Here is a 26,348-nt window from a genome sequence, read left to right on the forward strand (position 1 = left end):
CGGGGGGGGGGAGGGGGGCGCGCGAGCCTCGCCTGAGGGGGCGCGAGCCCAGCCCCGCGCGCGCAGCCTTCAAATTTGGCGCGCGACAGCGGCGGGGCCACCGGAGCGGCCGCTGACGTCACCGGCTCGCGCCGCTGCCGATCCCCGCCGCAGGCAAGAGCAGCCGCAGGCGGAGCGCATCGATGGCGGTCAGAGCCGTGGCACGAGCCGCTCCCCCGGTGCCGCCCCGCAGGACAAAGGGACCGGGAAAGGAGACAAAGGCACTCCCCAGCCACCGAGTGCCTTAAAAACGCCTCCAGGAATGTCACGCGAGCTGGGTTTAAAGGAGATCGGCGGCGCTTGAATTTAGGGGGCTGTTACTGAAAATTTAGGAAGAACTACTTAACTTCAGGAAGGAATTCTTCATGTGACCCCAGATTTGTGTGTGAAGTTGAAGTAAAAGCCAGATTTTAAACCGCCTTTTCCCAAACTGCCCTCCAGCCACATGTGTGAGGGACTTACCAAGGCGCAGGGCACTTCAGAACCCCATCGTGGATGGGAGGGCAGGAAAGCTGTAGCGCTCCAGCTGTTGGGGTCACAGGAGGCTTTTGGAAGAAAGAAAAGCCAAAAAGAGGCACCTGTGCTGCTGGGCAGGGCCAAAAGCAGAGTCTGCACCTCGCGCAACAACATCCTTGGGTGTGTCGTGGTGAGATGTTTACAATACACGGGGGCGGGAGGGGGGGGAATCTATTTACAAGTAGGAGATCATTGAGGAGCAAGTCCAAGAAGGAAATAAAGACAGTCATGGTCAAACATAGCTATTTATTTTCTCTTATAAACAGCCTTCAGTTTCTTATTGAAAAAAAAAACCCTAGGATTTAAATATTCTGCCCCATCACATACAACCATCTGTATACATTATTTACAACTCTCAAATAAACACGGTGCGGATTTTCAGACATTCAACTTACTCTTTTTTAATCAAAAGCTGTTTTCATTTAAAACTGAAATCTCCGTCAGTGACTACAAACTGAAGCGGCATTGGCACAGTTAGCTCACAGTAAGGGTTCTCTCCTTGCATTTTATGCTTTACACTGCATTTTCTCCCACGTATTTCAGGATTCTAAAGGAGGAAAGGTTAGTGTCGCTTTCGGATTTTTTTTTTTCTTTTTGCCTTCAAGAATGGCCTTTTACTTAAACCTTGTTCATTTTTACTGAAATCTCGCTCATTTTTATTGCATCCTTCTCTCTCTCCCAGGGCACATCAAGGGATGTGCCTCTACACCACACAACCACAGCATTCCTAAGCAGTCAAACAGCCATGAAAAATAAGTGTTCCCTCCACGACATGGCTCGGAAAAATGTCCCCAAGTTGCAAACGTACAAAAATAATGAGTATAGTTTAGTGGCTATAAAAAATTAATCTCCCCTAAAAATACAATATTCTATGAACAATTTGGGGAATTGGTTCTTTCAACAAAATAAAGTAATTGGATCTTTTCCTAGGCTGCAAACTGAACCTGGCAAGAGGAAACCATAGGGAAAGCAGGGAAATAAGAAGGTTTAACACTGAAAATCACCAATGTTAGTCTCATGTTAAAAGAGAAGATACCCAGGAAAAGACAACGGGCATCCATAAAACTGCCAGTGGTTTTAGGAGTGAGGGATGGAAAAAGAGACAACTGCTACCAGCAGTGAAGGAAACTTCACTGAGATTGGGCGCAAAAGGGAATATTTTGGTGGAGAAAAAAGCTAGGAATCTCTGTTCGTGCTGCAGCTCCTTAAATAATCCAACTAAAAGGGGGGCTATGTACAGTAACAGCACTCTGGCAGGCAGGAAAGGAGGACAGGGCAGCAAGGAAAAACACAACTATCCAAAAAGGATGTGTTTATAGTAAAATTGTGTCTGGTGACCCGGGAGAAAGGAAGAGGGGCAAGAAATAGAAAGGAACAATCTGAAAGGTAAGTCGAGTCCATAGCAGCAAATAGGTGTCCTTACCTGTTAACTGACGGTCAGGGACACTGGGAGAGGGGTCAGTTCCTAAGGACTGGGTAAAGACAGTGCTCCTCTCTATCTCCAAGGAAAAGCAGAAGTTCAAAGCTCTACATTGCATAGTAAGCAGGAAAAGAAACTGGATACTTGCAGGTGGGCTGCCTGCCCCTCGAAACCTGTTTTCGCCCCTCAGCCACCTGCCCAGCAGAATGCGGTGGTTTTGTTCCCTCTTTGCATGAGTAACTTGTATCCCTGACTTGAACAACACAGCCCGTATCCATCCACCTGAGCACTGTCAGCACTGCCAGCCGTGGCTGAGCTCCACGGACTCGGCCCTTTGCCCCCTCCCAGCTCAAGGGAGGTGCCCTCCCCAAGTCGCCACCCAAATCCCTGACAAGATCCACTATGCTGGTAGCAAGAGACCGCCACGAACCATAGGGATTTGGAATCCTATCAGACTGGAAGGCCCGAGGCAGCACTGGAAGCACAGCCCGGTGTAACCCCGCTGGCACTTTCTGCTCCCGATGACCAAAGCCGGAAGGTTTTGTCTCCGAGCGCTTGTCACCCCTCAAAGTCCGTAGTGGGGGCCTGGAGCAGTGCAGAGTTTGTTTCTCTGGGGTTTTTTCTGGAGGGGCAGGGGGTGTTCCCCCCTTTTCCTCCCATAAATGCACTATTTTATAAACACATTCACTCGATCCAGATTCCATTGAGTGGCATTTCCATGTGCCCTTACTCCGAGAGTGTAAACACGCATCAACTTCTGGTCCCACAGCTTTCAGAAGCAAAACAACAAGGAAAAGCTGCAAAAAGAAACAGCACGGGGATCCTAAATCCCCACCACTGCAAACACCTCCTCGATGTTAGTTTCAAGTGTTGTGTAATTAAACAATGTGTTCATACAGCTGTCAGGCAAATCATGATCTCCAAGCTTTTATTACGTGCCTAGAAACTATTCGGTCAAAGACTTCCTACTGCCAGATATTGAATAAAAAAAATGCACTATCCACCTAGGACTCATTTTTATGCTCAGTACATTCCAATTCTGACTGGCTGAACTGCAGCAGATGCCTCTGGATTTCCAGAATTGGCTGTTAAAAAGAAAAAAACCACAACAAGAACTAAGCCCTCCTAGGGCAGAAGTGTGCCAGGAACGCAAACCACTGCACTGCTATCTCCAAGCAAATCCTCACTTCTACACATTCATCCTTTTTGCTTCTTGCTGGTACGTGACACTAAACCAAGGAGTCACCTCGAAATTTAACGGGAGACATCACCTGTTCAGCACCTCGGAGCTCCTGCCTTGCTCGCTCTGTGTCTAAACCGTGCAGTTGGAATTTGGGAGATTGGTCGCTTTTGCACTGTTGGGTGGACGGGGGCATAGGAAAAGCCAGAAGATCAGGATGCCTCACCCAAACCCAGCAGCTCCCAAGCGAGTCATTTCTGTGCTCAGCTGTTACCTGCTGGCTGTGTCAATGGCCACTCACCTTCTTTGCAGGCTCCTGCCCACCATTTCCAACTTTACTCAGCATTTTTGGCCGAGCCAAGGCGCGCAAAAAAGCAGCTCATCTTCTCTCTCTGTCATGTGCTCACCTTGGCTTCACCTGTTCCTGCTGCTTTTCCCAACAGCTGGAGTTCCCTGGCGGTGGGCAGTGATTTTAAACAGGGGAGAACACCATGGTAACAATGGAACTCCAAAGCAACCCATGAAATTATCTTCCCTCCAAGACACATTTCCTCAAACAGCAAACACTGGCCACCAGAGCTCGTCCTCAGAGCCAGGCTTTTCATTCCTCACTTAAAAAACACCTTTCCACTAGTTATTTTTCAAGCCAGGTTTTCCTTATTATTTTTACTACTATCCCAGTGCAATTTTTTTATAGGGAATATTTTCCCTAACTGTATATGTGCAAACTAACTGTTCATTTGGCAACTGCTAGGGGAACTTAACAAGCTGGCTGACCCAACCAAATGCTTTCCTGCTAAGAAAATAAAAGCAACTATGCAAAGTCCCACGGCAGCAGACATGGAACTGCTTGCTAAGCACAAGGTCTGTGTAATTTTGACACCACCTTTGCTGTTTCGTTTTAGCGACAAGAACTTCGCTTTTCTTTGTAAGAAATAATCTAGTTTTGAAAAATTCTATATTCATCTCTAAAAAAATAAGACAAATATCTGTATTAAAAGCTGGAGATCATTGATTTCAGCAAGTTATGGCTTTTTTTTTTTTTTTTTGTAAGCATAGATACATATTTTTAAAACAAGTATCAGTAAGTGTCTGGGTGTTAGTACATATTTTCTGTTTCCAGCAATGTTCAGTATTGTATGTGCTTTGCACCTCAGAAGTGAGTCTGCCAAGGCACTTAGAGAATGTAAGCAAGTCTTGCAGGGACTTCATGAGAATGGGCTACCACTGACACAACACAAGAACCCATCCACCAGCAGAGTCAATCCCCCAACCAAGCATGTTTCCTTTATAAACACTCAGCACCTGCTAGAAATTCCACAATGAGTAACAACAATAAAATAATAATAAAAAAAAGCTATTTACCACATGTCACTAACAGAGAAAAGACTTCCCCTAATAAAAGCACAGAAAGTAGATCTCAGCTGTCACTGGTAACAGCACAGGGGGGTTGTTTTGTTTTTTTTTTTTTAAAAAAAAAAAACCCAACAAATTAACAAAAAACAAATACCACACGCTCGCTTAAAGAAACAAGTGACTTCAAGAAGTCCTCTTCCTTTTATCTGTCCTTCGAGGTGAGTTTTTCAATCAGTTCTTGAAGTGGTGCAAGTTCTCTTCTATCAATAAGGTTGAATTCCTGTAATGGGGACGAGGAGAAAGAGACACATGCAGAGGTTTGTACGTACAGCTCAGGTGAGAAGCCTTATTTGGCCAGAATTCATTTGGCAGTCAGCTCTCCAAGCCCAGCCTCAGCCACTACAGCCTCCCCTGCCCGTCTGCCACTCACTGAACAGCGGTGTTCCATTGCCTGAAGCTTTCTCCCCCCACTTAAAGGAAGGGAACTCAAGAAGATGCTGGTTTTTTTCCACAAGGGAAGGGGGGCAATGCAGCTTTGAAGCAAGCACACTGTTTGCAATGTCCTTACCTGAACAAAAAATATAAAGTGCTTGAAAGAAGTGTTAAGGTGTGCCTCTTCCTGCAGCTGGATCACCGGGTCAAAGTGCTGGTGGTAGATGTGAGCATAAACTCTGAAGAGACGCTTGAGAATTGTCTTGGCCACTGACATGAAATTCTTTGGGAATGGTACGCCTGGAAAGAAGAAACAGATGGCTTATTCTTCAACTCCCAGACCACGTTTGTCTGTTTTGAAAGCCACTACAACCCAGGACAGGTGAAATCAGTTTCAACAGCAGACCTTTGTCACTGCACAGATCGTATTAACATCGGCTGGGAAACAGCAACTGGCTCCCGGGAGCAATGAACTCTCTAGCTGTCACTTGCCCAGGCTAAAAAAAGATATGTATCAACCATCTAAAAAGACGAAACCTGTCTAGCTTCTCCTCACCTACCAGTCTCCCCAGTCAGCTTAGCTCTTCTGCAGCCTTTCCAAGTGCTCAAGTCCTGTCTGAAGGCCAGAGGGCCAGGCTCTGGATGCTCTGAGGTCAGTCAAGACCCCACCAATGGTTTCAGGTCCCGCCAATAATGTTTTCATGTTCCTGCTTCAGCCTGCCCTGCACACATGTACATCCCATGTCCTCCTCTGGCTGCTGCAGCACACGGGAAATTCGTACTCAGCTGGTTAGTTTATGGTCTCTAAGTCTCTCTCTGAAGGGACGGTTTCTCTGAAGAAGCTTAATGAAAATGTATCAAAAGCTTCAGAAACTATTCACAAAATTAGAGCAACTAAGAGATCTCCCCTGTTATCTTCTCCGAACTGTTGGTTGGTCATTATTTCCCTCCTGCTTTTCTGAAAGAAACCTCTTTAAAACACCTATTTTTCATCTTCACTTGAAAAGAAACAAGCAAAAAAAAAAAATCATTAACTTAAGATCAAAGCTGCAATTCAGCTTCTTTGGAGATAAGGCCTGAAAGTCCTCATGACACCTAAACATCTCTTCTGGGAGAAAAAGCTGCCAGTTACTGGTTATAAGGGTCTGAGACTGTCTGCTTTATTTCTAAAGAAACAACTAACTGTTCAAAATGAATAAAACACCAGACTCAACGAACAGAGTCAGTCATTAGATAGAACTGGTACTTCCTGCATCCAGAATTGTGACAGGTGTTTATTAGGAGTGGTTCAGAGTTCATGTATTACAACATATCTTAAAAGATAAATGTGTTTAGAGAGATAATGTAGCCTTCTGAACCTGCCCTACACATCCGCCACTAAGAACACCTTTTATGCTCAAGGACTGGCATGTTCCTGTACAAGTGGAACCCGAGTGCACTGTTCAGCTGCAGTTACTCACTTACCTATTTTAGAAGGAAATAGCGTTTCGTCATCCAGCTGGTCCTGGACCCAGGTCATCAGGTAATCGATGTACTTTGGTGCAGAGCACTTGATAGGTTTCTTTATGTTTGTGCCATCTGCCCAGTGGTACTCGTACCTGGGGGAGGACAACGTGGCATTTAGCACCAGTGAATCACCCCTGATCAGCCTAGAAGGCTGCTCTTCCTGCTCCCCCTGCTCTCACACCCGCCCACTGCCCTTCCTCGGAACCAAGGTCCGAGTGCTCCACGTCACCATCGCCCGCTCCTCCACCCGGCCTCCCCACTGCAATTCTGCTCCATTGCCTCCTGCAGGCCTTCCCAAACTTCAGCCACGCTGCCACAGCAACTGGAAACACTCGACATCTGCAGCAGCTGCCAGCCACACACATCACACCCTCCAATTTAGGGAATTTCTTCACATTTGAAAATATTCTTACAAAATTTTGCATAGCTGAGAACCGAACTAGGTTAGCTCTCGCCAGAGATCCCAAATTATGGCTGTTCTACAGACACAGGAAGGTTCCTAGGAATGCTATTACAAATCTGGAAACTGATCTGAAGTGTCTTTCAGCTAAAAGAAGAGGTTTGGAGCAATCTGGTCAGGTGCAAGGTGTCCCTGCCCATGGCGGGGGGCTGGAACAAGATGAGCCTTAAGGTCCCTTCCAATCCAGACTGGTCTGGGATTCTGATTCTATGGTTAAGAAAACTGCTAGACTACGTACACAACCAGGCAGAAACAAGTCCTCGTGAAATTCAGAATGGAACAGGTACTTTGCCTGGCTTGGAGAATGCAGCTGACACCAGCCCAGATGGTGGATAATTTTGGAAAGATATTGCTTAAAAACCCCAAACACACCTAACACAGGGAGTCTGACAATACCAGCTCCCAAGTGAACCACAGGGTTTGTGTGTTACAGATCACATACGTGGTTTTATGCAAAGCTTTGCTGCATCTGATAAATCTGTCTTCTCGATTTGTTTAGCAAATTCAGTTTTGTCAGAACAACTACTGGGAGAACATTTGCACCATAAAAAAATTTTATGAGGGATTATGAAGGTGCTGCTCACAATGGGACAAAAAAAATCCCGTTTTATTAACGGCAACAAATCAGAGGGTCTGAAAGCATTTTAAAATTGCATCTAAGGACACATGCAAAAATCCCAGACACACCAAATGGACCATGTGTCTGGATTTACGAAAGATCAGGATTTCTCACCACCCAGTACTGCTCTAATACCAAGATTTAAGTGCTGTTGATGTAGGACAAATATCAACATTTAGCTGAGGTGCCAGGATCAGTCCGGAGCCAGACCAAAACAACAAACTGAATTAGAGAGCAGGAAAAAGCACAAACACTGGACGTCTCAACAAAAGCATAAGGAAGAATCTAAGAAGGCCACAGGGTAGGGGATTCTTATCCAGACATCTAATATTTCTACAATATCTACAAGAAAGATTTTGGTAAGCCCTAATGGAATGCCTGCATACAAAAACTTTAAATCTTCATTTAGGAAGCCCTCATTACGGTTTCAGAAAAAAGAAGGGGGGGGGGGGGGGGGGGAATAATTTTGATAATAAATTTACTTCCCAGGTTAAAGGAAAAAAATAAACGACCACCAAACAAATATAAACACAGGCCAAAAAAACTAACTTTCCATTCCCCATCCCCTTAAAATAAATTCAAATCCTTCTTCTCTTTCACATCCTTTCTACCCACAACTCTGACACTCATCTCAGCTAGTCTCAAGTTTTCAAATGACAAATCATCTCAAAAACTGCACCCAGTCAACAGCGTGTCAAAACATGCTCTTACTTTGGGCCAGCAGACATCACGGGGCAGCTCTCCTCTGTGCAGAAGTCCGTGATGGTTCCATAGAGCATATTGATCTGGTTGAAGAAGTCGACAGCTGAAAAGCACGGAAACCACCCATTAGCACTCTGCAGGACAAGATTGCTACAGCCCAGACTGTAAAACATGGGTTCTGGAACGGCTTTTAGGAAAAAACTTCATTGTTGTTGCTTTTTTAAGATCCATTATAAAGGAGATGCAGAATGCAACCACCAACTTTCTGGAACAGCCTCCAGCAAGAACTATTTAATTGTTCACTGCAGCAAAATCTTCAGTTCGAAAAAGAAAAAGGAAAGAGAAATCCTAGTTATTTCCTTTTCTGAAAGTTTGGTGCATTTTATTACAATCCCAAATTCTACTGGCAAGTGTGGAATAAAAGAAAGATTTTCAGCACAAACTTTTGAACTAGAGAGAGCAGGTACTCATTAGGTGACAGTGGCTTCCTTCAGGCTCTGTATTCCAAAGGCCCACCTTTCCCAAGAACATTTCATAGAATCCCAGACTGGGTATTTAAAGCCCATCTGGTTCCAGCCCCTGCCATGGGCAGGGACATCTTCCACTAGCCCAGGTTCCTCCAAGCCCCATCCAACCTGGCCTTGGACACTTCCAGGGATCCAGGGACAGCCACAGCTTCTCTGGGCAACCTGTGCCAGGGCCTCCCCCCCCTCACAGGGAATAATTTCTTCCAAATACCCCCTCTAGCCCTAGTATTATAGTTGCTTTTTTAGTTAATTACTCCAAGCTCTTTGAAAAAAAGATTCTTTTTCAATAACTAACAGCAGGTTCTGTCACAAGGAACTGCGGTCACTGCAATCAGTTTATAAAATCCACTTTATCTGCAGCTATCTTTCAGAGAATAAACAGCCAAGATTAGACAAACGTCACAGCAGCAAGTCACAGCTACTGCTCAGCAGATGCAGGACACCAGCCCTCGCTGCTCAAGTGCCCACAAGAACTGTTAATTAAGTTTCCATTCCCTGCTCCCAACAGAAACCACAGCCCACTGTTTGCTTCGAGGCAGGCATGTTCAGAAAACCCACACAGGCTCCAACAAAATGACTGATTATGGCAAATCCCACACTTGGAAGTCTCAAAATTCACAGGCACATCAAGTCATTCCCTAAGACACCAGTCAGGCTGAGAGATGAGCAAGAAGTAGCAGGGCAGAGCACGTTTGGTTTTGTGTTCTCAGGACGAGAAGGGTAAAAGCAATGACTTGAAGTCACACATTTCGTCTCCTCATGAGACCTCTCAGTGAGCAGAAGGGGCTCACAGCTACCACTGGTGCTTGGTGTGGTGCAGGGATGCTCAGGGAAGGGAGCACGTCATCAGCTCACTCTTTAATTACACAGCTACAATTTCATTATAGCTAACTCAGCACTTAAGTCATTTGGGAAGGGGAAAAACTGCTGCCACGCAGGAAAGCAGAGACACGGGAGTGAAGGAACCACCAAAAGGGAAGGATGCCAGCAATACATGAAGCATCTTTAGTAATGCTTACTCACACAAGCGGGCTGGCTTTTTCTCTAGACAGTTTTGCAAGGCAGTGTGAATTAACTTTTGCAAAGGATGGTGTCAGCAATTCCAGCCTGCCCTGGAAGCAGCGGCAAGTGGAGCAGCAGAGCACTGTGTGGCTGCTTGGGAACAGGAAGGTGGAAGTCAGTGTGATGGTTTCACTTCCCAAACATGTCAAAGAGCAAGAAGAAAAAAGGCAGAACCACAGAAACAAGCAGAGAACATTTAGCTCAAGCATAATTTCTCCTGCAGTACACCATCAACCCCGTACCACCACTGGAGCACATCAGGGCTGAGAGGCAAAAGATGAGGAAGCACCCAGACAGGGCACAGAGCTTGTGGCAGCCAAAACTGCACGGGCTACGGAGTGCAATCGGAGAATCCATTCTTTGGGAGCATAGGGCAAAATTCATGCAGCAGGGAGAGGAAGGAGGAGGAAACAAGCTCAAGCAATCAGAAAACACTCATTTAGGCATCATTGGTTGGCCTGAAAGCAGAGAGTTTGGACACACAGCTTTAGAGGAAGTTAAAAGAATGACATCAGAGACTTAGCAGAGCAAAGGCTCAAAACTTGGTAGAACAAAAGGAACTAACTTTAGCAAAATTACAAACCCCGTTAGAATCACGGAATCATTTAGGATGGAAAAAACCTTTCTGAGATCATCAAGTCCAACCTGTGGCTGATCCCCACCTTCTCACCCAGACCAGAGCACTGAGTGCCATGTCCAGTTGTTTCTTGGACATCTCCAGGGATGGGGACTCAAACACCTCCAATGCTTGACAACATTTTCCATGAAGGAATTCTTCCTGATGTCCAACCTGAACCTTGAGGCTGTTTCCAGTCACCCTGTCCCTGTTCCCTGGGAGCAAGGCCTGACCCCCACCCAGCTGCACCCTCCTATCAGGGAGCTGTCGAGAGCAAGGTCTCCCGACGCCCCTTCTCTCCAGGAATAGGAGGAGACGCACAGTTGTCCTCCCACAAGTGTCAGCCCACTTTAAACACCCCCACGACGAATAAAAGGCCAGCAACTCACTGTTAACTGCAACCCATTCATTTAAGTCTTCCCCCTCTGGAAGCATCACAGCCATCCGGAGATTGCCGCTTCCCAGCGTGGCCTCGGCATGTTTTAGCAGCTCGTACTGGTGAGACCCCTCGGGAATATTCTTCTTTGGTTTGAAGGTTTTGGAAGAGCGACTACCACTGCAAAGGAGAGAGGAAATATTTAGAGACCTTTTGGAAGAGGAAGCAAAAAGGAAACAAGCAGACCAGTCCCAGGTAAGGACAAGATCAACATTAAATACTTTACCCCCTCACATATTTTCAGGTTGCAACAGGGTATTTACCAAAAACTGAGGTGCTAAAGAAACTGGTATTCTGACTTTTTTTAAACCATTTTCTGACCTAATCACTTTCATACCTATAATTTTGTTTGGAAAAATGTGGACTGACGTAGAAAAAAACATTTAGACATTTGAATTTTAAACCACAGCAGCGAGCTGGATGGCACATGAACCCCTAACATGTCAAAAACATGACGTGTAGAATTAAATATTTGCAGAGAAGTTTCAAAGGAGCCAATATTTGTGCGTATTCTCATATATGAGCTATGACTTCTGTCAGAACAGGCAAACTGAGCTCTGAATTCCAATGCAAGTGGAAAGATGTGAAACCCAGACAGCACAATTTTCATTACAAATATTATCCAGATCTCGTTTCTTTGGCCAATGTTTCACCATCTCTCTAAGGACCGAACAGAATTTTTTTTTTGGTGGGGTGCAAGGGTTGTCTCTCTTTAATCTAGGAAGAAATCCTTTGCTTTGGAAGACATTCTCCCCCATGAGGGTGGGGAGGCCCTGGCACAGGGTGCCCAGAGAAGCTGTGGCTGTCCCTGGATCCCTGGTAGTGTCCAAGGCCAGGTTGGACGGGGCTTGGAGCAACCTGGGCTAGTGGAAGGTGTCCCTGCCCATGGCAGGGAGTTGGAACCAGATGGGCTTTGAGGTCACTTCTAACACAAACCATCCTGGGATTCTGTGATTCTGTTCTATGGTCCCAGAGCTGCTCTGACTCTCCCGGGCTCCGAAGGAGCAGCAGCATCCTCCCCTTCCTGCAGGCCTCTGCGGTAATCCTGGGTCCTGGGTGTTGTGAAGAAGTGCTTGGCTGGACTTCCAGGGATCCTGGGATGGTACAGCTGTACAGCTGTGTATGCTCACATGGACACCCGACCAACACCAGTGCAGCCAGCTGCTCAATCAAACTGGGACCCAGAAGGAGAAGGAGGGAACATCCTGCTCCCATCTATTCTATTACAGGACACTTCTAATGCTCCCAGTCATCTGCAGTTCACCCTAAGCCAGGATACCAGACACAAATCCTGAATAAAATAATTGCCTCTCAGTGGGAGTGAGAAGCTTCTGTGGCTCAGGGAGTTGCCGTCACCTCCCACCCCTCCAGCCACCTGCATCTGGTGCCAGGCCAGGCTCAAACCAGCTCTGAAGAAAGATGAAACTGAAAAAACCCAACAAACAAAACCCCCGAATCTCTTGACTGACTACTTTACTTAAACCCAATTGTTTTCTTTTCAGGAACACAGCCACTTTAGAGGCGCTTTGCTAACACAGGGCGTGAAAATACAACCTAAAACGTGGAAAGCAGGAGAGACTGGGATCATTATCTTTCCACATGTGTCAATGTAAGCAGAAGGAACCCAGTACAAGCTAAACGCAACCTGGAAAAAGCTTATGAAATAACTAACCCAAGAAACTGTATTTTAGCACAAAGAGCAAGCCCAACAAAGGGACCAGGGTTTGGAAACAGGGCATGAGGAAAGGAGTGAGAAGGAATTCCCTAAATAAGTAGTTTATCCTGAGAAACTCTGGGTAGCAATTCACCGTACCCACCCCAGCTCATGAGTTTGCCACACAACAAACCAAGTCACTGCAGATCTGCTGAATACCCTGCACAGATCCCCATGGTCAAGGAAGCAGAAAATGCAACAGGTTGGAAAAAGCTTTAGGTAGCATTTAATCCCTGCTCCCCCCTTCACAGAAACGGGGTTTTTTCCCATAAGCAGCCAAAAGCTGTAAAAACAGAGTCATCTACTACTCTAAATAAGCCATTCCATCTTTGCCTCCAACACCTTTCTGATCCCTGCTTCTCAAATGCAGCACAGCCACCCTAAGACAGCAGGAAACGGTCTCAACACGAAAGGCAGGCAGGCAGGCATCCAAAAGGAAAAGTAATTAGGATAAATGCAGCCTGGTAGTCGTCGCGTGCTATGGAAATACACGCAATTTTGGCAATAAATTATCAGAATTCCATGCATTTATGCAGTTCACCAAAGCCAGTTAACACACTCGTTGAGACACAGCTCAGATATAGCCTAATGCAGCCTCTCTAAGCCAAAAATCTTTATAGGATGTGGTTTTTCTTGGAAAGTCTGGTAATAAATATTGCATTAATAGACATTATTCCAATTACCTTATTCGTTCAGAAGCTCTCCTATTATTTAACCAAATAAATAATTATTTTTTCCTATTATGCCAATCTGTTTCATATGACAGATTCAGAAAATTGTCTTGTTCCAGGTCTATTTCCTCAACTCCTTCAGCAATCAGTGAAAAAAGTAACTTCAAAGAGTTCTGCCTGGTGGCCAGCAACACACACAACCATCTACGTATGGATCAAGTAAAACATTTTATTTTCAGCTACATTCCATAATGGAATTCGCCATTTCTGTCGAGGTTTTAAAATGCTCCAAGCTAGTAGGCAGCACCTGCCTTCTCCTTTTAAGAGTCTCTGAGGTTTCCTCCGTATTAAGGCATAAGTGAGAGGGGACAGAGAAACCAATGAAGATCCCATTTTCCTTGGACATAAAAAGGTCATGAAATGGGGAGCACCGCTGCATCATCCCCACTGTTCGCCACAACCGATTTGCAGCCTTTCAAGGAGAACTGAAAAGGAATTTCTCAAGAAATTCCGGCGATTCCAAGGACGCTTCGCTCCCTTCACTCCCACATCCGACGCTTCTAGCAAACGATGCCCTTCTGTTTCTCCAGGAGCTGCAGCCCAGCAGTGCCAGCTGCAGCCCAGCCCAGCGCTAAATGCGGAACCTTGTCTGAGGCAGCTGGCTCCCGAGCCGGGCTGCGTGCGGAAGCGGGGCTCGGGAGCCTCGGCAAGCCCTTCCCACCGGCACGAGCCCACGCAGCCGCGTCACAACGCGCTCCTAAGCAGGAACACCAAATTTCCTCCAAAGCTGTCATTTTAGCCGCTCATCTGCTGCCAGGGCGTGGGTTTGGTGATGCAGGTTCTGCAGGCTGTTCTGTCTCAAGGCTGGCAAGAGGATGTTTCCAGAAGAAAGGAAAAACTTGAGGTGTTCTTGCTTACCCCGCGCTGCCTCAAGAGCTCATCTCAGCTTCAAACACAGCACTGGCAGATGTTCTGCACACAAAGCAGCTTAAATATCCAGCCTCAGCTCTTGATAAACTTCCCAGTAACTGCTCCCAGGAGAATTCCTTGGGCTGGCCTGGCTTAGACCTCCCCACTCCCAACCATTTGTCCACAGAGCCTCTCAGCAGAGATTTTTATCTATTTCCACCAAGTCTGCTGCAGATTTGGGGAAACCTGAATTAAACCAGGTAAGTTTAGGCTTCTTATCCATAAAAGTTAACCCTTCACAGCTTGTTCTCACCACACAACTAACACCAGGCTCTCACCTACTGTGCAGTGGCAGCATTTTCACCCTACACCTGCCACCTACATTCCTCTAACTGCTCCACAATGCTGAGGCCCCTTTCCTTGGGGTAAGGAGTGAGTAACCAACTCCTGGAGGTACAGCTGTACCATCACCACCATGGCCAGGCTGAAATAAGCCCTTCGAAATATTTGGAAACGCTCAAGAGATTCTCAAAAAGCTGAACTCAAGACAGTTCACAGAACATTTAACCAGGGCATAGAAACTTGTCCTGTGTTAACTCCTGCTTTTTCATCTTCAAACCCCCTTATAAGCATTAATTAATCCTCACAAAGTATCTTTAAAGTAGGGATCATTAGTGTCTCGTTACACAGGGAAACTGAGGCAGCAACTCACTGCCACAGGCCAACGAGTGAGTTTACCAGAGAAGCCTCCAAGTTTTAGCTCTGCACTTCTCTGTCTCCCTTCTCCTGCTGTGCCTCTTTTTAAACACAGAAACACTCTAAGACGAGACCCAAATTCCAGAAAAGCAAACATTTCCAGCCTTTAAACAATAATACAGGCCTTCAAATGATAACATCCTGCTAAGAATAGAAACATCAGAGTAAGATCGTGTTTGTTTCCACCAGCCAACACATCAACATAGAAATTAAAATAAAAGCTCAAGCTACTTTTTGGCAATGAAATCAATAGCTTCAGCCTTTGAACAGGTTTTCCCTGTGACAACCACAGCATCAGAAGGACAGCAGGTAAAATTAAGCTGAACATGTTCAAAATCTGCACTGATGAGACTGAACTTGAGCATTTCTATTTATAAAACTGAACAGTCACAACATTTCTGTTCTGAAGAGAGCGTGAGAGCAAAGTGTTGCTTCCTTCAGCTCTTACAGCACCAAAAAGTCAACTTTTTCCAATCCAATTCCCATTCATTGAAGTAAGGCTGTCTCAGTCCAGTCACTTGAATCTGCAGGTAACAAAAGCAAGGCAAGAATTCAGGATGCATTCCATGCAGCAGGTCTGGGAAGCAGTTAGGAGCTGCCAGCTCCTCTCACAACACAGTTGCTCTCCCAGAAAGTAAGGCCATGGTTAGAAAGCAATTCCAGGCCTAGAGCTTTTGTTTTGGTTTGTTTAAGGAGGAATCAGTAGCATTGACTTGAAAAATTTCCCCAGACACATGGTCATTCCTGTAGGAACAGAATACATGGGGTTTATTGTTTATTAGCTATACCACAGAGTAACTTCAATTCTCTGCAGGTTTTTGAATCCAAAGATGCTTCTCAAGGGATATGGTGACCATTATCATCATAACTGATTTGAAACGGTGCCTCCTTCCACCGGAGTACTGACAGAGAAATCAGTGTTTCTGTGAGGTTTTTCATTCTCTACCCATCAGGGTGGGGACTGAAATCTGGCTTCCCCTTCTAGGAAAAAAGGCTGTCTTCACAGACTGAAGTTCCCTACAGGATGGCAGATGAAAAAGGCACAATCTCACGAACAACTCTTAAAAAACACAGGTCCCATTATACACAAGACTCGACATGTTAAAAGAGCAGACGTTTATCAGATGATTCACATCCAGGAAAGAGAAAGTTATTTAAGGTAGCCTTAAGGAACGGTTTTGATTTTGCTTGCCCCAGCCACCACCCCCTCAGTGTCAAAGCTGACATAACCTGTACACATCCACATTCTTAAAATGCATTTTTTTCTCCTATACATACACAGTTTAGACTCAGTGACTTTGAGCCAGTGTGGGATTGGTCCAGCACAACTCTGATGTGCACCAGCATACACCTGAAGGGAAACATTTGCTGGCTGAGCAGTGAACAGGGGACGAGTGTCTGGTGTTTGGAGAGCGGCCGCGTCCCTGTTCCCTGTGCCCTGACTCCCCTGCAGCGGCACACCGTGCCAAATCCACAGAGATGTTAGGTGGCCACAGCGTGTTTTCCAGCCAAGCCAGGCACCTACGCTTCCCTCTGCCTCCGTTTTCCGTCTGCAGGCTGAGAAAGTGCCTGTAAACAAGGGGGAGGTGCTATGCTACAGCACTCGTGTCTGCTACAACCCCACCCAATGGTGTTCCTGCTGTTTACCCACTTGGATGCAACCCTTCTGCCAAGTAACTGCAATTCCCGGTGCAAGGAACAAGCAAGTGTATCCAGAACCCCATCCCATGACCGGGAAATCATCATCAGTTTGCTATGCTCACAACCAAAATAAATTCCCTTGTTTCATTTACAACGCATTCATTTAATACTTTCATCTCCTGGAAAATCCTCAAAATAAACAAAGCAAGTCACAGTTGCCCTCACTGGATACTACCAGAGCCCTGTCTGTGCACTCCAAACACAATTGAACTACTCCCAAGGCAGCCAACGGTTGCGGAAGTGACTCAACCTCTCCTGCCTCGTTCCCTGCAGGACTCACAGAGAGGGGCAGGCCAGAGCCACCAACAGCAGTACACAGCAGTATCCACCACAGAAAAGCTGCGATCGGTCTTCCAGGCAATCATGCCCTCCTGACTTGCAGAGACAGGCAGGCAGACAGGGGGACAGCGCAGGAACTGGATCAGGCCCGTGGCACAAAACCTGCAGCTTCCCAAAATGCTTACTGTGTGTGCTTTGTGGACGTCACTGCACTGCTGCTCCCGAGTTTCTCACGGACTTTTTCTGAGAGCTTTAACACCACCAAACTTGAAACACATTTTCACTCCGACTGGCAACAAAGAAGCTTCCAGCAGAGACCCAAGTACCTCTCCACATGTTCTCCTCTTCCTGACGTCCATCTGAAATCCTGTTCATGAGACGAATGAAGATTACCCCAAACATTTTGTTGCACACTCCCAGGAATCCACTGACTGCTCTGAGGCAAACACAACGCTGTCTTCACCCACAAAATTTCAAGCTTACTACCAGCAGACTCGATATTTTTAATAAAGGTGAGCACTACTCTTGGCTGTTCTGTTGGGTCCTTTCAATCAGACCTAGGTTCCTCAACTATTTCAATACTAACATTTACTGTGTACATACAAACAAACACCTCATGGAACTGTAAGGAATAATCAAAACTAGAGTTATTTCTTCTAATATCCTAATAGTCACATAGTACTTCTTTAAAAGGGTGGGCTACTGGAGCTTTGAAGAAGGTAAACATGAAGTATTCCTTCTTTTCCAACGGCTTTGTTTTTTCCTGGGAGATGGAGTTCAGTATTTTGAACGTTTTGGTCCCTAATTAAGCTCCCTGCAAGCTAAACAGCACTATTTCCTCACCAATGTTCCCCCTCTTTTCTCAGGAAACCCTTGTTTCTGTCAATTAGTATCAGCTCGCTCAAAAGGAAGGGCGCAGCGCGAACTCCAACTCAAGTCAGAACTTCACCCAGTTATGTTTCCAAGTTTAGTTTCCACAAAGGTTCTTTACTGCAGGAATGTACCTAAGACACCATTCAGTGGACACAACTGCACTTTCTTTTGTAAAACCTACCCTTTCCCATATATAAAACTGAGCCAATGATAAAAGAAATACAAGGAAATACATAAAGCTCCAAGTCTGGGTTGCTCCTTTCAGTGACACACCGGATGGTGTTCCAAAAAAGGGCCCTGGTAGTGTTCCCAAAGAAAGAAGGTTTACTGAACCATTTAAGTAGGCATGAAGGAGTTCAAGATCTTTCCCCAAGTAACTGAGACTATCCTGAAGTGGCCTGGAGAGCTCCAGACTGCCTCTGGCAGCCTCACATGCTCCAGTCCCATAAAGCATCCCCCAGATGCTGAGGCAGGAGGCAAAGGAGGAGCATGTCCAAGAAACAAAGCAGGTGATGAACAGTGCTTGCCTACCTGTGATTTCTTTACTCCAGCACTTCTTCCACGTGATAAACACAGAGAACTGTCCCACACAAAAGGTGTCCACTGCTTTCCACAGCAAACTGGTCCTCCTGCCACGCAGATTTCCTTACATTCAGCTGAATTATCTGTCTGTACATGACTAATGCCCTCTGCATCCCAAACTGCTGCTAACAGTCACACCCTGTAAATACATTTACAAGTAGGAAGCAGAGCTTTGCAGAAAGCCATCTACAACCCGCTGAGGGTGATAAATTGCAGTAATAAAAGCTTGGCTCTGGCATCAAATTAGATCCTTACTTGTACACCAAATATAGTGTTTGGAGAACATGCCTCAGAGCATGGATGGCTTCCCAAAATGCTGATCAGTGCTTTTGGAAACCAATGCTTAATGAATGACTACAGCAAATCTAGTCATACAACCTAAGAAATCACATCACGGCATTTTAAAGGAAGCAAAAAAAAGACTTAACTGAAGAGTTCAAGACAGTCTTCAATCGTTTTAAACACAACAAAAAGAACCATCTCTTAATATGCTTAGGGAACGGGCAGTTAAAGGAGAAATTTAACTAAATTTTCATGGGGAAAGAGTCATTTAGCACTGCATAAAAGGTTGCCCTTTACTGTAACCCCCACACAAAACAGGCTGAGTCTAGGAATGTGGTAAAGGACAAATACTCGGCAACTTCCCAACAGAAAATCTCAAACAGAGACGGAAGATTACACTTAACACTTGGATTAATAGGCAAAACGGGGTCTGGATCCAGGCACTAACAATCATTAGAGGCAAGAAATGACACAGAGAACAACAGGAAGAAGGAACGGACAGGAGGCAGCAATGAATAATCTAAGAGCTTTCCAAAAATACACTGCATTATCTCACCCCCAAGTATTTCTTACACATCCCCCACATTTAATAAAATCCTGTATGTGCCACATGTAACTATGTTAAGGAAAATTTGCTTATCTCTTCCGAAGTATCTTATCAGGAAAACCCACCTTCCTGAAGCACCTCAGAGGGAACGACCGCTCCCACATACACAGGAGCACGTTTCTTTTGAAATTATTTAAACTTGACCATTTGATAGTTGAGCTCAAAGTCAGTTAACTGTTCTATGAATTTAAATATACAGGCTTTTACTTTTTTCCATTTCTATTGCAGCAAGAAATTTTAAGAAGAGCTGTTAACCACAAAAGTTAATAACAGGACATTAGAGATGCTGTTTTTCCTGAAAGGTACACCTCAACATTTGAAAAAGCAGTATTTTGTGGCCATAAAGTAAAAGACAAAGTAATGCCATTTTGATCCCTGGATGGAGAACACTGAGCAGGTCCCTAAAACAACTAATCCATTCAAGCAAAACTAGGACTGTGCTACCGAAGTTGGTAAAAACACAATTAAAGCACCAGCTACCAAAACAAAATGAGGGTTATTTCATTAAGGTCAACATAGTGAACCCACCCAATCATTGTTTAGGTTGAAATTATTTCTGTATCAAAAAACAGTTGTCTCAATTTTTAGCAAGAGAGGAATTTATCAAAGCTTATTTAAGCTCATTTGTTCTCTTTGTCATAAAAAAAGGAATTAGACTTGTGATAAAGACAACAAATCCAGGCATTATGAGTCTTTATCTGCAAGTTGCTCTCCTTCAGTGAGGAAGGGATTAAGACTTTGTACGTCAGCATCTCGAGGACACAAGCAATTAACCCCAGAGGCAAGTGACCACACTGGAAGATGAGGTGGTGCAAGGACAGACAACAACAAAAAGCAAAAACAAACAAACAAACCCCAAGCAAACCTCAACTAAAACTCAAGTGAAATATGGGCTGGATCTCTTCAGGTATCTAAGAATACCAAGAGGAATGGATTCCTGTCAAGGATCAGCTGTGAACTGGAGAAGAAAGAGAAAGAACAGAGGGTGAACAAGGTAGAAGTGTCTTCACACACCAAAAAAAGCCAGAAGGAAAGCTGGGACAAGAAGCTAAGGCCACAGCTGGATTTCAGAGGTGAAAAAAGACAGAAGAAGAGTGAGTAAATATGCTTCCATGGACTGCTTTTAAAAGTATCAAAATTCATTTGCAAGGCAAAAACTACTGTTACCTTCATGGATTCACAGGGTGGGACTGGTAAACAAAATTACCGTCTCCTCCACACGAACTGACTGACTGCTGACTCAGGGTAAGGATTTGAAATGGGAAGCAAACCCTTGAATCAAACAGAACACGCCTGAGATGCACCACGCTTTGTACCTAAGCTCACTAAGAAATTGGAAGTTATTTCCAATTTAGTCTCCAGGAACCAATTTAAGCTACATGGATACATGCAAATCCTCGGCTCTCATTCCCTTCTTTCTCATCCCCTCCCCAAAATACCAACCCAAGCAGCAGTGCCCTGGGAAAGCATCTGAGAGATGCGTATACACAGATGACAAAGCAGAGCACTGGATCCTCACAACCCCACGTCATGAAACATGAAGGCTAGAGCAATTTCTCCAAGTCTGAGAAAAGTAATAGTTATACTCAGTTCTAGCTGAAAACAGATTTTATAGCAGCTGAATTTATAAACCACAGTCTCCCTGTGAATTTAAAAGGAGGAAAAAAGAAAAAAGGAACAAAAGGCAAACAGCAGATTCATTGTAGCCCAACTCTAATAGGAAGTGGCTTAGTTTACAAACGCTAAAAGCATCGCAAAGCATGTCCTGTGGTTTAGGTTGATTTGTGGGTCAGAGGCTTATTGATAGCTCTGGCAGCAAGATCTGCCTTACTGCTTACGAGGGAAGACTTAAAGTGGCCAAATTTAATGCAGTTATTTACTTCTCTAAGAAAAACAGGCCGCTTCGTTCTGTCAGCCTCCTGCAACCCTCCAGCCACTGCCTGACGGACAAATGCTTCTAATAGTTTATCCTTTTGCCAACAAGAGAAAAAAGACTGCATGTCTCTCAGGACAGCGCGAGATGGAACTGTGACCCCACAGCTGTTGCCACGAAGAGGCCCTAAATCCAAAGACCTATCTGAAAATTAAAAGGTGACAAAGGCATTTGATAAAGACGAAAATCCCAGCCACTCTCCAGCCAACAAATCCCCCCCCCCCCCCCGAAAGTGATCCACATTCCACCACTCCTCCCTGCAAATAGCTAATGGCATTGGCTGGATTACACTGCAAACACAGAGGGAAGGACAAACAAGGGAAAACAATCGTGGCATAAAAGCAAACAATTAGGAAGCAATTAAGACTAGACATCACTGCGATGTAGTAAACACAACTTTCACACTGAACAATGCCTTTCTTCCTATGCTTTTTTTTCCGTTCCAAACGAATGTTTCTATCTGAGAAGGAGCTATCTAATAACATTCAGAAGTGACAATCACTCACTTAACCTACTACATGTTCCCGAAACACAGCAGTAGGGGCAAAAGTTGTTTTTCCAAGTGCCAGGCCAAGTGCAGACATCTCACAGCCTGAACTAGTCTGCACAGCTCTGTGACTCTGAGGAAGACCCATTCTTGCAGAAATAAAAGCCAGGCAGCAGCCTCCTTGCTCTCTACCTCCAACCTCACTGGTAAGGCAGCAGCACTTCATTATCTGATGCCCTAAACCCCACATTTTACTTCGCTTTAAGTTCATCATCAGAGCTGATTCCACTTAAACCCCACCGCTATGGAACACTTCTGCATTCCTCAAAACTTGAAATTACTGTTACCAAGGCTTAAAAAAATTCCTTAGGAAGCTGGTAACAGCTTTACAGTTCTTTCTCCAATTTACTTACAGGGAAAACTCAAGAGACTTCTCAATCCTTGTACTTTTTAAAAAAAAAAAAAAAAAAAAAAAAAAGAAGGAACTGAACACATCACTAATGGTACTGGTTAAGCAGCTGATTTTATGTTAACACACTCCTGTGTGGAGAGCCCCTGCCCCGATCCTGCCGTAGCCTTATGCTCCTCAAGCTAAAACTGAAGTAAACAAATACATTAAAGCACAGGGGAGAAAATATCTGGATGTTCGCTGTATTTCCCATTTCCAACAGCTTGCAAATGCCTACATGCTGATTTTTCCATAAGCAAATTCCAGTTGAGGAGTGCCTACTGGTCCTCTGCAGGAGTCCTTCATCAAGAGGAGATAAACACATCTCCAGAAGCATGGAAGGAGCACTCACAAAGCACTCCACTGCTACACTGCCCACATTATGAAGGGAATTCCTTGGACAAGCAGCAGCAACTCAGCATCTCAGGAAGCCAAGGAAGGGACAACAACAAACAGCCCTGGTGTTCTCCAAGAGCAGGACCAGCCTGAGGAACTGGGAAGGCCATACTGCTTGTCAATCTGGAAATAAACCCATCAGCTCTGATTCTGATATTAATCTTCAAGAGATGTAAGGGGGGAAAAAAGTAATGTCTCACTACACCTTCTGCACATATATTTACACAAAAAGTATGATTTCAAATTAAAAAATAAAAGCCAAAAAAACCCAAAAACCAGCAAACCATGTGGAGCATCAGAGGCAGCTGCCAGGCTCCACTGTGCTGTAGAACAAGGCAGAGAAGGAAGAGCACATCGTGCCCCAGTCTGGTTTACAGGTTAACTTGGCCTTCAGTCACAAAACACACGTGCCCCCAACAACAGCCACTCTCCCTCGCTCACCTCCAGCAGCTCCTTGTCCTTCCAAGACTGATCAGGCAACAACTACTTAAATCAATCTCATTTTTAAAAAACCCTGTGCTGGAATCTTTGGAGAGGGATTCACTAATCCAAAGATAGGGGTTCTGTGGGGTTTTTTTTTAAAGAGAAAACAATGTCAGAACTTCACTAATAAAACTGAATCTTTTCCTTTTATAAATAAATGGTTTTCATCCAGCTTCTTTTTTATGTAAGTTTTGCCAGCGGAGGATAACACAAGCATGTTACCAGATGGCACGCCCACCAGAACTATCTTTAATTTTTTTCCTTGGAGATGTAAGCTAAAGTACCTGCAACTGTGCAGTAATTTCCTTTTAGAGAGAACTTACCAAGCAGTGTTTTTTTTGGAACTGGAGATATCTTCTAGTCCAATTACCATTTTTAAATCGTTTTTAAAGATTTGGGATAACCTATTCAACCACTGGAGAGGTTTACAAAGTCTTTTCAGAAAGGAAGAAACAGATCAGAAAGAGAAAACCGCGGAGCTGAAAATAACAATTGCTGTCAAAACCGAGTTGTATTAATTCAGTGACTCGCCTCACAAGACAGTCTTTTTATAGTGTTCCCCATAAGCAGAGAAGACAATGGTTCCCCTTGATTTTATTTCCCCCCCCATGTAGCTTTATATGTCACTGGCCCTAGCAACAGGGAAGAATAGCCACGGATTTGTCAGCGGACAAGGCCCGCGCAAGGGGGGCCCCACACAGCCTGTGTTATCCGAGCACAATCCCCCTGTTATTTGACAACAAGGAAGCCTGCAGGAGAGAGCACCGCTTTTGGCACCGTGCTGGGTGTCAGACTGACAAGCTGCAGCCCAGTCCCCGACGATAAACCTGCACGACAGGCTCGCTGCCACGCAGGAAACCTTCCCGGTGCGTAAGGACAATCGTCCTCGGCGAGCCCCAAGCTGTGACTCAGCTCACAGGAGGACAGCACCGTCACTGAGGCAGGGCAAGCAGCACGGACAAACACTGCTGGCACCTCCACACCAGCGCAGTGACAAAGGGGTGAAAAAGTACCATGGATGACTGTGTTACAAGTACCGTGAAAATACGGGGGGGTTGCAGCTCAAAATGCAAGTTGCCATTATTAAACCTGCAGATATCCATGCCCTGTCTTGCAATAACTCATATCAAGCCAAAATTCAAGTCTGACAAAAGGCAATGCTAACTTTCTGGATCCCTAAAAAAAGCCAAGCAACCAAAAAAACCACCAAAACTCCATGTGAGCAACACAGAAAGTTTCCCTGGTCTCCTCGAGGCCTAGTGGGCATATTTTCAATTTATTTTTTTGAAAAGCACATTTCTAGACTGCAGATGAGCAAATTAGGTGCCATCTACAGCACTCTGCCAACAACAGCTGAGGCAGCTTTGTCATGCACTAACTCCAGTTTCCATTTCTATATTTCGTCCGGAAGGATCACTTGGAACAACAGAGATGAGGGGTAAAGGTTTGCTTTCCTAGGCTTCAGTAGGGTCTGGAAAAAGGAACAAGCATCTCATTATTGCCTGTGACTGAGGGTGGAGGGTTTCATGCTTTTCCATTCCCAGTTAGCCAAATGCCATGGAGAGGGAGGCTCTCTAATTTGCAAACCAGACTCCCAGGACACTAGAAATCCTGTCCCCCCCTTCTCCACCGTGGCAGCTGAGAATTACGAAGGAGGGGGACAGCTGGGCTTCTCATTAGGAGCACCGCGCCTCCATCCACGGACAATCATCTGCACCCACCTCCCGTTCGCAGCTGAGAGGTGCCTTTCAGAATCCCTCTGGGGCCACGGAGCACGACGGGCGAGCGGGCTGGGTACGGCAGAGTTAAAAGATAAATGCAAAGGAGGGACTGAGGAGGAAGCCAGCGCCAGGGTTATTTGTCTCCATGAGAACACAACTTACTAGAACACTCCAGCTCTGAGATAAAGTCTCTTCTCTAAACCCAGGCTACGTTTACATCTGCTGGTTATCAGCGCAAGCCCCTAACAACTGTCAGATATTCCGGCAACAGTCCCACGAGCTGCTGCACGGAACCCGGAGCGTGCGGGAACACTCAGCGGGGACAAGGCCTTAATGGAGCCTGGCTCTTCCAGGCTGCCTTTTTCAGCTGCCTTGATCGCCCTTCTTTCCCTAGAGCGCATCTTCGCCTTAATTAATAGGTCACTGAACCGGTTTATGTTAATTGTCACAAGTACCTCGTCTTTGTTTCCAAGGGGAGGGACCAAAGTTCATTCGGTTTTTGCCCACGAAGCAAAATTTAAAGAAGGTGGGGTTCTGCGCGCACCTGAATCGCCACCGACCCCTGAGGGAGCTTTTTCCTGCCGCAGTAAAGCCTGGCCAGGTCCTCAGCGGGGCTCCGGCAGCCGGGAAGCCCCACCTGCCCCATCAGCTGCACCGGGATTCACTGCCACACGCCAGCTCCTAACTCAGCTGGGGCACACAACGCTACGACACCAACCTCTGCCCGCCAGAAATGAGAAACCCACATGGAAAATATCATAAAAGCCCAGGGAGACCCCTCGGGTGGGTGTTTGACCCCGACCCCGCTCTCGCCTACCCAGCGACACCTCTTCGCCGGGCAGCGCGGAGCTCACCGGGGAGGTCCCCCGGACTGATGATCCGTGGCTGTTTCCAAACTCGTGTCCGTGAGGGGAAGCCGTGAGGGAAGGGGAAGCCCGGCTCGCCCGCCCTCCAAACGCCCTCACGGCGTGGCGGCGGCGGCCCCGCCGCTCCCTGCCGGCGGAGCGGAGCAGGGCGGCTGCTCCCGGGGCCGCCGGGGGTCCGGGGCACAAAGGGAGAGAGCGGAGAGCGGACGGAGCGGGCGCCAGGCCGGCGGGGAGCGACGGGCAGGGGGCGGGCGGCGGCCGGGGCCGCTCGGCGGGCTGGGCTGCCCTGCCCGGCGGGACGGCGCAGAACATGAGGAGAGGACCCCCCACACTCCCCAGGTACTCACAACAAGAAGCTCATGGCGATGGCGGCGGAGCGGGACCGGCGGCTGCCTGGACTCGGCGCGGCACGGCTCCCAATGGCAGCGGCGGCGGAGGGCGGGCGGGTGCGGGGAGAGCGCCGCGGGGCGGGGACACGGCCCGCCCGGCCGCCATCGCCCCCAGCGGCCCCCGCGCCGCCGCCTCCTCCCTCACAGCTGCGGGGCTCCCACACCGCCCGCCTCCCCTCACGGCCGGGGGCTCCCCCCCAGGCGTCCCCTCACGGCCCCGGGCACGGCCATCCCACTCAGGCCTCCCCTCAGAGATCTCCGTGTGAGTGCCTCCAAGACACCTCCGTGGAAACGGGGATCTCCTGCCCCCCCAAAGCTCCCTTTCTCTTCAGAGACTCCCATGAATCTCCCCCCCACCCCCCGACATTTCTCTGGAAACG

At 46.4% G+C, this 26,348-nt stretch overlaps 1 protein-coding gene across 1 annotated transcript; it reads right to left on the reverse strand.

The window, feature by feature from the left end:
• Positions 1-784: 784 nt before the first annotated feature.
• MOB1B (MOB kinase activator 1B) lies at positions 785-26,010 on the reverse strand. The gene is made up of 6 exons (XM_082281901.1): positions 25,927-26,010; positions 10,825-10,991; positions 8,240-8,333; positions 6,408-6,541; positions 5,080-5,243; positions 785-4,791 (listed from the first exon to the last, which is right to left on the reverse strand). The coding sequence occupies exons 1-6, from the start codon at positions 25,938-25,940 to the stop codon at positions 4,714-4,716; spliced, it is 651 nt and encodes a 216-aa protein (XP_082138027.1). The 5' UTR covers positions 25,941-26,010; the 3' UTR covers positions 785-4,713.
• Positions 26,011-26,348: the final 338 nt, after the last annotated feature.

Source organism: Coloeus monedula (assembly GCF_965178545.1).
Source record: "Coloeus monedula genome assembly, chromosome: 5".
NCBI classification, from domain to species: Eukaryota; Metazoa; Chordata; class Aves; order Passeriformes; family Corvidae; genus Coloeus; species Coloeus monedula.

Excerpts from the sequence above, each read along its gene's own strand:
- MOB1B (XM_082281901.1), bottom strand. Across the intron at positions 6,542-8,239 it reads GTGATGTCTGCTGGCCCAAA|GTACGAGTACCACTGGGCAG; the intron begins GTAAGAGCATGT and ends GTCCTCCCCCAG. Across the intron at positions 4,792-5,079 it reads ACTTTATATTTTTTGTTCAG|GAATTCAACCTTATTGATAG; the intron begins GTAAGGACATTG and ends TCCCCATTACAG.